Genomic DNA, 12,742 nt, shown 5'->3' with positions numbered 1-12,742 from the left:
ATACACACACACACACACACACACATATATACATACATACTGTTTTGGGTAAGAGTGAAAACCTCTCAAGTTTTTTATTATTTATTTTTATTTATTTATTTATTTTTTTTTTGGAGAAATTTTTGCTATAGGGCATGTGAGCTCACCAGAGAGACAGAAAACAAGAAATCACCCCCCCAGAGGGGATTGCCATGCTGTAATCCCTTCCACTCTATTCTCCTCTTGTGACTTTAGACATGCATGCACACACACTCAGTGTGTCTCAAGACTCTGGGTCGACAACTTGAACCTCGGCTGGCCAGATGGGAGTCCAGTATCTTAACCACCACACCACCTGCTGGCCCCTCAAATTTATTTTTAGTACTGCCCATTACCAAATTCATAAGGCTAGAAGGGTCTCTTTTGTAGCACTCACTAGATAATCTGTAAACCTAAATAGAAATTACGGACAATTGTGGATACTGTTTCCATGAAAATCAAGTATCAATTAATCGACAGAAAATGCTTCTTATTAACACAAGACCCTCATGGAAAGAATGTTCACTCCTAGGAACCAATATATTGGGTTGTCAGAAAAGTAATGATGCATTTTTTAATAGAAAACACAGAAAAATACATTATGACTTTTCTGATGACCCAATAGCTGGTTTAGTGCAGGTCTCAATAACTGGCCCACTGCTCGAGTTATTCATTTTAGCCTCTACTGGCTGCCTTATTTATTAAAAAAGAAGTAATAATTGCCCCAACAAAGTCAGAAGTAATTTATAAGAATGAGCTATGTGCAAATGACAAGGGAACTATCAAAAAATGCTAAAAGTATGTCTAATATTAAGGCACCATTTTTCTTTTAAGATAAATTTTTGCTAAAGGGTGCATATACATGCTGGAGAAACAGAGAGAGAGAAAGCGAGAAATCACCCCCCAGGGGGGATGGCCACGCAGCAATCCATTCTCCTCTCGGGATCTTGGGCACGAACACATTTGCACCTGGCATGAGTTTAAGTCACTAAGTCCAAGACTCAAACTGCAGTCGACTACATGGGAGTCCAGCAAGGTAACCATTACATCATCTGCTGGTCCCTTAAAATACCATTTTATTCTTTACTATTAATAAATTTCTAAATAGGCTTTTTTTTTTTTTTTTTGAGAGGTTTTTGCTATAGGGCGCATGCGCTCGCCAGACAGACAGAGAGAGACATAGAGACAGAAAGCGAGAAATCACCCCCAGGGGGGATGGTCACGCCGCAATCCCTTCTCCTCCATTCTCCTCTCGAGATCTTGGGCACGTACAAACACGCGCCCGGTGTGAGTTTTAAGCCACCAGGTCCAGGACGCGAACCGCGGTCAACTACGTGGGAGTCTAGTGACATAGCCAACTGCTGGTTCCCTCTACATAGTCTTTGATATCAGGTCACCCAAACAATATCATCATCAAGAATGAGTAGATATTGTAAACAGTTCTTCTAGTTTGTGGAATGAAGTATTTCTCAACAAATTCTAGAATCACAAAATCAATTAGATCTTTAAAAAATAATAACAACAAATAGATATTTCATCAATTTCATAACTGTCCAAAGGATCTTACAGGGTTGACTTGCTTACAATCAAACAGAAAGCAGCAGAAATAGAAACCAGTCTATGTATGACTCCTAAAACACTGTTTCTTCAGTTACACTATGCTGATCTTCTTTCATAGAGTTTAAAACACTAGTTTAATCTTCTTTCATAGAATTTAAAACACTAGTTTAAATTTCAATAGAGAAAGAGAGAATAAACTGTCATATTAAGGACATTAAAGGACCAGAACATTAAAACAGAAATAGTTCTGAGAACTGGTTAACTAATATATTTTATATAGTAGACCTATGAAGTCTAATACATAATCCTAATACTTATAAACTATTGCTTAACCAGCTCTCAGAACTACTTCTGAATAGTTTCCTTATAAAGAAACACATTCATTGACCTGTTAACAATTATATTGCATGATACTGCAAGTGCAAGAATATAAGTCCTGAAAATATCTCAAGATGCTGCAAGCAAAACATATAACATACATATACATGTGAAAAGGAAAGGCAGAGAAACTGTGTAAAGGTAGATCATAAAAATAAAGCATAACATCCCAGATATGGATGGGTGATGGTGTTTGATTCTAGCAATAAAGTAAATGTTAAACTTCAGGTCATTGGTATATCAAATATTTAAGAGTATCAGAAGGAGAAAAAAAAGTGTAAAAAAAGTATCAGAAAAAAATTAAAGTATTTCAAAATAATTCATTGACATAATTTAGTTTAAGTCTATTCCAATTAAAATTTAAACGCACATTTAATATAACTGTTACATACAGATTTAACATGTATCTTTAATTCTATGTATGAGTTATACAGGTTTATTTGATAATCACTCCCATTTTATACTCTTAATCCTTATAACATTTTATTTACTAAAATCATGATAAATTACTAACCGAATTCTTCTTTTGCTTTGGTAGGTTAACTGGTTCAAAAACGGAGATAACATTTCCATATGATGCTGCAATCTTTTCAAAAGAAAGAAGAAAGACAACTTATTATGAATATGTTAACTTAAGTATGAATCAAAAAAGCAAAATAAATCAATAATATCATTTAAAATATATCCCACACACACACACAATTTCACCCACTAATACTTGAGAATGTGAGTTTTCTCTTTTTCTTTTAAGTTTATTTATTTCTTCCATGTGAAAATGAGGGAGATAGAAACAAGAGAAAGAAAGACAGGTATCCTCAACAAGGTCTCCTGTTGTGCTCCTCCCTCCAGCCTTCCTCGCCAGCCAAGAATGTGGGAGCAAGCACCCAGTGTATACAAGATGATCTGGGAACTGAACTCTGATCTTCCACATGGCTTCAGTGTCGCGAAGGCACCCTATGGCTGTACTACAGCAGCTGGCCAGAGAATGTCAGTTTTTAAGACTATCACATCTGGGTTAGAATCCCAGCACTAACAACCTACTATGTAACTAGCAAGTTCATCTCTTTGAACATCTGTTTCCCTGTGTTTATAATATTGATAATACTATCTTCCTAACAGAATTTTTCTTGTTGTCATTTTGCTTCTGGATTTTGCCATAGGGCATGTGCACTTGAGAGACAGAGAGAGGAAAAGTGAGAAATCATCCCCTGGGCGTATGGCCACACCACAATCCCTTTTCCTCCACTCTGCTCTCAGGATTTTAGGAACACACACTTGTGTGTCCAGTGTGATTTTGGTTTTTTTTTTTTTTTTGGAGAGGTTTTTTTTTTGCTATAGGGCACGTGCGCTCGCCAGACAGACAGAGACATAGAAACAGAAAGCGAGAAATCACCCCCCAGGGGGGATGGTCACGCCGCAATCCCTTCTCCTCCATTCTCCTCTCGGGATCTTGGGCACACACCCACACGGCGTGAGTTTTAAGCCACAGGGTCCGGGACGCGAATCACAGTCAACTACGTGGGAGTCCAGCGACATAGCCATTACGCTAACTGCTGGTTCCCTCCAGGGTGATTTTTCAAGCAATTAGATCTGTGGTTGGCCACATGAGAGTCCACCACACGCCTGCTGGACCCTCTAACAGAATTATTTTTAAGGACTGAAGTAACATTTGTAACACCTAGCATATAATAAATGATAAATAATATGCATAGTAAATGCGAATTTTTAACATAAGAAAACATTAATATATTCATTGTCAAGTAGAGAATTTGACATGATTTAAAAATTAGTTTTGAGGTCATCTATGATCAAAGTTCACAATTCTGTCAATGTATATTTAGGTACTTAAAAATAAAATTTAGATCTGTTCCTTTGTAAAATCCCTAAGTACATTTTCTTAATATTCTACTTTATCTTTTAAACTCAGTCTCGAAATCAATGTAGCATTCTGTTTATAAGGTAACTACTAGCATAGCTGGAGTTGCATACGAAAAACAACAAAATATAAGAAATTGGATAGGCTTTTACATTAAATGAATGAATGAATCAAGGATAGAAAAAACATGATTTAGTGATGGGGACATAAAAGTAAAGATATATAACACATGCGTGGGAGAAAAGACTTACAATGAGTATTTTAAGTTGTTCTAAGTGCTGAGGATGTGACTCACCTGCACTGAGTTGATGTGGGAGGGAAGGTTTAGTCTGGGCCTGTTAAGTATGAGTGGGATTTCTAAAGGTAGCGGGTATTTAATTTTGGAAACAGGGCATGATATGAACAAGGCATAAAGATTAAAAGAGGATGTGCATATTTAGAGGTGGCTAAAGAGAGTATTCCTCAGGACAATGAACATGAGAGTAAAGATAGGTGTGAGCTATGTTGTACAAGGCCTCACAACAAAGTGAATAGTTTAACTTTTCCAAGATAATAGGAAGCCAAGAAGTTTCAAAACTAGTAAGAATATAAATGCAAATGAATTTTTTCAGGAAAATTAATTTTGTGGTAGTATAAAGAAAAAATAGTAATGATAAAATGCTGATGCATATGGTGGCAAGCAGCACTTTCTTCTCTTTAGAATTTATTTCTTTATTCAAGACAGAGCATGTGCATACACACGAGAGCGAAAGCGAAGGAGAGAAGAGCCCTTCACAGAGTTCGGTCACGTCAGTCTCCTTTCTCCAGCCCATCAAATCTTTGGCACTTGCATGGGTGCCCAGCATGTATCAGGCTGCCCAGGTCAGGGATTCAAATCACAGTCACCATGTGGGATCCATGAACACTTGAACACTGTATTACTATTAAGTCACCATGTTGACCTAGCATTTCTTTAAGGCAAACAAGCAGAAGTTCCCATGTTATAGAAACTGCACATTTTTGTCGGGATGCTTTAAATAATGCTTTGATAACACTGGTATCTGTAAACAAAGGAAACTTATCCTTTATTAGCATGATTATAAAATGGAATGACCTCTTCATTCTAACCCGTCATATAGTCTAATGTATCACAAAACCATAGCTCTTGTTTAAAATTATGAAGTTTCTAATGTTAAGCAGACACATGTGAGTCTGAACGGTAAAAACAATTTTATATAAAATTATGAAAATTATAGGGGCCCACAGGTGGCATGGTGGTTGAGAGCACTGGACTCCCACATGGCAACCACAGTTTGAGTCCCAGATGTGGTAGCTTGGTCGCTTGCTCTCTCTCTCTTTCTCTCCCCCACTCTCTGGTCAAATTAAAATAAATAAATAAAGATAAATACAATAATTTTTTTAGAGGTTTTTGCTATAGGGCACGTTCACTTGCCAGAAAGACAGAGAGACAGAAAGCAAGAAATCACCCCTGGGGGCGATGGCCACGCTGCAATCCCTTTTCCTCCATTCTCCTCTCAGGATCTTGGGCACGCACGCACACGCACCCAGCATGAGTTTAAGCCACCGGGACCAGGACTCGAACCGCGGTCAACTACATGGGAGTCCAGTGACATAGCCATTATGCTAACTGCTGGTCCTAAATAAATTTTAAAAAAAGATTACAGAATTACAGAATGAGGAGATCAAAGAAAGATTAAAAGAGTGCAAAATAAAAAGTCTCAAAGATTTTTATAGTACAATAAGAAGTAATAAAAAGATCCAAACAAGAGACAATTATAACCAATTACATTAAAGGAAAGGGATGTGGGAGTAACAAAAAGGACAACAGTACCAAATTAGTAAATACTGCAACAGAGATTTCTTTCATCCAGGGTATCTATAAACTAGGTCCCAAGCAGTAATTTTGTATACTGACAAGCTTATCAGAAATTATTAGATTTTTTTTAAAAAAGGTGAAGATTGGGTTAATGGACCCAACTCTTACATGACCATTTTGAGTCCTCATATAAAATATGCTGGAGATCCATGTAATAAACAATATATTTAAATATCTAGGAAAAAAAAGTTAGATCCGCCAAGTTCAGCCCATTCCAGCTACAATTATACATATTCCTGACCATCTGTGCGTACAGGATGTTATGTGAGCAATATACTACTGTGCCTACTGGAACACTTCCTCCATTATCCTACTACATACAGTGGTATTAAGCTTGAACCATCTATTTCCTGTTTTTCTTATTGCTATTTTACTTTGTAGTTACCTTTTTACTTTTTACATGCATAAAGTTCATAGTTTTTCATTTTAATTATAGACTTGGAAGAAATAAATACTGTAGACTTTAGAAATCTTATTTCATTTCAGTACCTTTCAGTAGAAAGTTTATTTAGAAGTTAGAAGCCATAACTGTTTATAAAAAATTAGTAACTGTACCAAATTATTTTTCTTCAAGAGTTTATTTGTAAACAGACTGAAAATTTATTGTTGTCCTTTTCTCTCAATCAGATACATATTAAAATAAATTTTAGATCTCTTCTACAGGTAATAAGCATTATATTCCTTTACTAACTCACAGAGATCACCTTATGTCTTAAAATTATGTAAGAAAAGAACTCCTGACACACTCTACATGCTTCTTGGAAAATCAAAGAAATTTATAGTTATATTGAACTTGAAACAAAGCAAATCTCTAATTTAACAGAAACTGCTTATTTCAGAGATTATAAGAAAACACATTCAAAATAAAATTTGAACAAATTAACATAAGATTACAAACCTTGCCTTGTTGCATTGAACAATCTACACATCCCACTTGAATATTTCCATGTTTAGCTCCTGGAATTATCTGTAATCTTTCAAAATCACTTCCCAGTATTACAATGTCACATCCAGATGCATAAGCCTAAAAAAAAAAAAATTTTAAATGACAACAGTATCAACAAAACATTTATCACATAGAATACTGTTTAAAATACTGCTTCAAACAAACCAATTTCAAATGTTCTCTCTTTACAAAACTTACATTTGGTATTATCTTCCTTGTCTCCCATATTTAGCCCATCAGCAAATTCTATCAGCCCTATCTGCAAAATATATACTGATTGTTCACTTTTGTCATCTCCACTGAATAGTTACCACTCTCATCTCTCTCCTGCACTATTGTCAATAGTATAATTGCTTCTAGTTTTGCCTCCTCTATTTCATTTCCACATAAAGGCTATTTTGAAAATGTTTACTGTACCAAGTAGTTTTCCCTGTCTAAAGCCCTTCAGAAGTTTAGCACTGCATTTGGGGTAAACTCTGAACTCTTTACCCTGGTCAGTAACCTAAATGACTATCCTTCTACAAACCTATTTCAGGTTACTCTTTTCTTCTTTCTTTCCCTCAACTGGTTTCTCTTCCTAAACTGCACGTCTTTCTTTTCCTTTTTCCAAAGTGGTTTAAAAGTGGTTAACTGTCTTTTGTCTGAGTCATGGAGAATTGGGAACCTTCCTCATGAAAGAATTGCCCTATCCCAAGAGTGAGCTCCTGTTCTAGCAAAACTGCAATAGTTACCATAAGAGTGGGCTGTTATAAAGTGGGGTTGCCCCTTGTGCTTTCTCTCTCATACTAGTCCACCTTTTCTTCCACTTTTCCACCATGAAGCAAAGGAGCATGTGGTGCTTGTCATATGTGGCCACCTCACCTGGACTTCCCAGCCTCCAGAACCATGAGCCAAAATAAACTTCTTTTCTTTGTAAGTTACCCTGTCCTGGACTATAGCAACAGAAAACAGACTAAGAAAACAGGCACCAAGAGTGGAGTTCTTGCTAATAACAAAAGCCTAAAACTGTGGAAGTGGCTTTAGAAACAAATAACTGGAGTAAAGACCATTCTTGTTATACGGATGCAAAGAATTCAGTTGCACTGTGTTTGCACTGTAAAGGATGAATTTAAGAGTGATAAAGAAGAGTATCTGATGGAAGAAATTTTTAAGCAAAATATAAAAAGAGCTGCACAAATACGTCTAACTGCTTACAGTGAAGTGAAGGAACACAGGTATAATTTGAAGATGAAAGTTATAACTGAAAGAGAAGTAGAGCAGGCCAGATCCACGGCCAACCACATGGTTAAAGTCCTATACTGAGCGGTTTGAGAAACAAGCCAGGTGTATGTGTGTGTATGTCCCAAATCCCAAGAGTAGGGAGAAACAGAGAAGAGAATGTGGCATGACTATTCCCCATGGGGTGGCGCTTTCTCCTCTACCTGACAAGTGCATGTCCCCTTCAGCAAAAAAGAAAAGCAAAGAAAGAAAAGGGAAGCATATCATAAAAATTTGGAAAATCCTCAAGTAAGCCATGTAAAGAGCAAGAAAATGGGCAAGGGTATAGATGAACAATTATTTGATAAAAATATTTCTACTGATAAAAGGGAGCCAGGTACTATGGGCACAAAAGGGAAAAGGAACTAATGACATTTCAAAGATCTTCAAGGTGGCTTTCCTGTCACAGGCCCAGAGGCCAAAGAGAACAGAATGCTTTCGGAGGATGGGGACATGCCCAGAAACTGCTGCCTACAGCTACCTCAAGACACTGCCCTCTCCCCCCATCCCACTCCCACCCCTCTCATTTGAGCACATAGCTCTTCAGCTACAGCTCAAGTAGGGTCCTATACAACTCATGCCACAGCTCCACAGGGTACAAGCAATAAATTTTCATGGTATCCATGAGGTAGTAATTCTGCAGGTGTGCAAAATTCAAGAGCTGTGAGATATGGCTTCCTCCACCTAGATGCACAGGCAGAAACCTGCCACAAGGTAGAGCCACCACAGAAATGTCTCACTACAATGCCAAGTGGAGTCATGAAATGCCCTTGGACTCCACAGTGGTAGAGCTACCCAAGAGAACTGCTATATGAACTGAGCCCAACAAAGCCACAACAGTGATAATGTCCAGCATACTGGGTACCAAATCTCCTCACACATCCAGGAGATGGTATGTGGAAGGAATCATTCCCCTGGAGCTTTAGGATTTAATGTCTGCACTTTTGGTTTTAGACTCGCTAAGGGTCTGTTAATTCTTTCTTTTGGAATATTCTCCATTTTGGAATAGGAATATTTACCCTATGCCTTTCCCACCACTGTATTATAAAAGTATATCATTGTTTTTATTTCACAGGCTGGACTTTAGAGTTTTGAGTTGGTGCCAAAATAAGTTAAGACTTTTGGGACTATTGAGATAGGATGATTGCATTTTATGTGTAAAAAGACATTTGTTTTGAGGAGCCAAAGGCAGAATAAATAGTATGAATGTGGTTCATTTGCACCAAAACTCATAAAAGCCTGGTCCCCAAAGTAATGGTTTTGAGAGGTGGTGAAACCCATATTGATAGAAGCTCATCATTTCTTATAGCTGCATAATATCCCATAGTGTATATGTGCAAATTTTTCAACCCAATCATCAGTTTTTGGACACTTAGGTTAATTGCATGTTTTATCTATTGTAAATAATGCTGCAATAAACATGATGTGCAAGTGTCTTTCCAATTAAGTGCGTTACTATCCTTTGGGTAAATACAAAAGGTGGAATTACTAGGTCGTATGGAAATTCTACTTGTAGGTTTTTGAGAAACCTCCATATTGTTTTCCACAGAGGCTGGACTAATTTATATCCCCACCAACTGTGTAAAAAGAGTTAGTTTTTCACCACAGCCCGACACTTGTTCTTTATTTTTTTGGATCTGAGTCATTCTAACTGGGGTTAAATGGTATCTCACTGTGGTTTTAATTTTCATTTCCCTTATAACGAGGGACTTTGAACATTTTTTCATATGTCTCTTGGTCATTCATAAGTCTTCCTTAGGGAGTTGTTTATTCAAAATTTCTATTTATTTTTTTTAATGGGCAAGCTGCTTGAGTTCTCTATATATTCTAAATAACAATCCCTTGTCTGAGGAATCATTTGCAATATCTTCTCCCATCTTGAGAGTGGTCTTTTCACTCTAGTTATAGTTTCCTTTGCTATTAGGAAGCTTTTGAGCTTGATGCAATCCCACTTGTCTATTTTAGGTACTACTGCCTGTGCTTCAGGGGTCTTAAGAAATCTTTGACTACTACAATGTCTTCAAAAGATTCTCCTACATTTTCTACTAGTAGTTTTATATTAGAGGTTTTATGTTTAAAACTTTGATCCACTTTGAGTTCATTCTAGTTAATGATGAGAGCAAGGGGTGAGTTTCATTTTTCTGCAGATGGATATTCAATTCTTACAACACCACTGCTAAAAAAGACTCTTTTCTCCACTGCATTGTCTTACATCCTTTATCAAAGATCATTTGACTGCAAGATTTAGAGTTTATTTTGGGATTCTCTATTCTGTTCCATTGATCTATGTATCTATTTTTGTGCCAGTACCATGCTGTTTTGATTATCACTGCTTTGTAACACAAAGTCAGGTAGTGAGAAGCCCCCTAGTTTATTTTTTTGATACAGTATTCCTTGGCAATACAAGAAGGTCTTTTAAGATTTCAAAGTTAGTAGTTTTTTGTTTGTTTGTTTGTTTGTTTCTATTTCTGTGAAGAATGTCTCAGGTAACTGAATCACAATAACAATGAATATGTAAATTAGTTTGAGTAGAACAGATGTTTTGATTATACTGATTCTTCCAATCCAAGAGCATGGGATATCCTTTCATTTTTTCATATACTCAATTTCTTTTGCCAATGTTTCATAGTTGTCCTTGTAGAGGTCTTTCACCTCTTTGGTTATATTTATTCCTGGGTATCTTATTTGTTTTTGTAGCTTTTATAAATGGGATTGCTCTCTTCAATTCTGTCTCATTGTTGGTGTATAAAACAGTTGTAATTTTTTAAGGTTCACTTTGTATCCTGTAACTTCACGGAATTCATTTATCACTTCTAGAAGAATCTGTAGTAGATTCTTCTGGATTTTCTAAGTATATAATCATATGGTCCACAAATAGAGACAGTTTAGCTTCTTTTTCTATCTGACTGTTATTTTGCCCTCTTGTCCGAATGCATTGGCTAGGATGTCCACCACTATGTTAAAAAGGAGTGGAGAGAGTGGGCAGCCTTATCTTTTCCCAGTTTTTAATGAAAAGGTTGTTTGGGTTTTTTTTAACTATTTTGGATACTTTTAAAATTTTTGGATAGATTTTTGCTTCAGGGCATGTGCACTTGCCAGAGAAAGAGACAAAGAGAAAAATAGTGAGAAATCACCACCCAGGGGGATGGCCATGCCACAATCCATTCTCTTCTTAGGATTCTGGGCATGCACGCACATGCATCTGCATGAATTTTAAGTTGCCGGGTCTGGGACTCGAACTGTGGTCAACCATATAGGAGTCAAGTGCCTCAACCACTATGCCACCTGATGGCACAGAGAAGGCTTTTAGCTTTTCTCCATTCAGTATGATGTTTGCAGTGGGTCTGTCGTATATTGCTTTTATTATGTTGAGGAATGTCCCTTCTAAGCCTATTTTCCTCAGAGTTTTGATCATAAAGAGATGCTGTATTCTGTCGAATGCTTTTTCTGTACTTATAGATATAATTGTATGATTTTTATCTTTCTTTCTGTTAATGTAATGTACTACTTTTTTTTTTCAATGTATGTTAAATGCATGCTTGCATCCCTGAAATAAAGCCTATCTGGTCATGGTATATAATCTCCTTGATATGTTGTTGGATTCAGTTTGCTAGTATCCTATTTAACATTTCTGTATTAGTATTAATCAGGGATCTTGGTCTAAAGTTTTCTTTTTGTTATGTCCTAGTCTGGTTTTGGTATCAAGTAATAGAGGTATCATAAAATGAGTTTGGGAGGATTCCTTACCATTTTAATCTTTAGGAATAGTTTGAGAGCAATTGAAATGAATTCTTCTTTAAAAGTTGTGTAGAATTCAGAAGTGAAGCCATCTGGACCTGGGCTTTTCTTTATTGGGAGACTATTTATCATTGCTTCAACTTCTTTTCTTATTATTGGCCTATTCAGGCTTTCTACTTCATCCTGATTAACTTAAGTAACTTGTACTTGTCCAGAAATGTGTCCACCTCATCTAGGTTTTCTAGTTTGCTGGCATATAGTTGTATTCGTAGTATTCTCTCACAATTTTTTCTATTTCCAATATATCATTTGTATTATTGCCAATTTCATTAGTGATTTTATCTATTTCAGTCTGTCTCTGTTTTTCTTGATTAGAGTAGCTAACAGTTTATCGATTTTTTTTATCCTCTCAAAAAGCCAGCTTTCATTTCATTGTGTGTTTTTTTGATTGTTTTGTTTTGTTTTGTTTTTTGTTTTTGGTATAGTTCTTTTATTCTCTATTTTTTGGGGTTTGCTGCTGTTGTTGCTTTTCCAGTTCTTTAAGATGCACTGTTAAGTTATTTAATTGCAATCCTTCTGGTTTTTCTTGTGAGCACTAATGACTATTAACTTGCCTTTTCTGATTGCTTTTACTGTGTCCCAAAGGTTACAGATAGTAGTATTTTCATTGTCATTATTTTCAAGGAATCTTGGTTTTAGTCTTAATTTCTTCAGTAGTTTGAAAGTCATTCAGAAGTAGACTGTTTAGTGTCCATATTTCTGTGTAATTTTTTGAAGACTCTTTCTGTGATTGATTTCAAGTTTAATTCCACTGTGGTCAAAGAAGATACTGGGAGGACCAGCAGTTAGTGTAATGGCTATGTCACTGGACTCCCATGTAGTCAACTGCGGTTCAAGTCCTGGATCCGGCAGCTTAAACTCACGCCAGGCGCATGTGCGTGCGTGCCCAAGATCCCAAGAGAAGAATGGAGGAGAAAGGATTGCGGTGTGACCATCCTCCCTGGGGTGGTGATTTCTCGCTTTCTATCTCTCTGTCTCTGTCGGTCAGGCGAGTGCACACGCCCTATAGCGAAAACCTCTCAAAAAAAAAAAA

The 12,742-nt window shown here is 36.6% G+C and overlaps 1 protein-coding gene across 3 annotated transcripts in view; it reads right to left on the bottom strand.

Moving 5' to 3' along the window:
• Positions 1-12,742, bottom strand: part of DMXL1 (Dmx like 1) — a 216,224-nt gene that overhangs the window by 179,185 nt on the left and 24,297 nt on the right. For all 3 annotated transcript variants that reach the window (XM_014593197.1, XM_027765897.1, XM_006162337.2), the window contains exons 2-3: positions 6,607-6,732; positions 2,471-2,542 (exon numbers count right to left, since the gene is read on the bottom strand). In XM_014593197.1, coding sequence (XP_014448683.1) covers positions 2,471-2,542; positions 6,607-6,732 — 198 coding nt within the window. The remainder of the gene's footprint in view (positions 1-2,470; positions 2,543-6,606; positions 6,733-12,742) is intronic.

The sequence above is a fragment of the Tupaia chinensis genome, unplaced genomic scaffold, assembly GCF_000334495.1.
Source record: "Tupaia chinensis unplaced genomic scaffold, TupChi_1.0 Scaffold139897_1, whole genome shotgun sequence".
In the NCBI taxonomy this organism is placed as follows: Eukaryota; Metazoa; Chordata; class Mammalia; order Scandentia; family Tupaiidae; genus Tupaia; species Tupaia belangeri.
The sequence above is the reverse complement of the archived record's forward strand: the minus strand, read 5'-3'. Positions and strand labels throughout refer to the sequence as shown.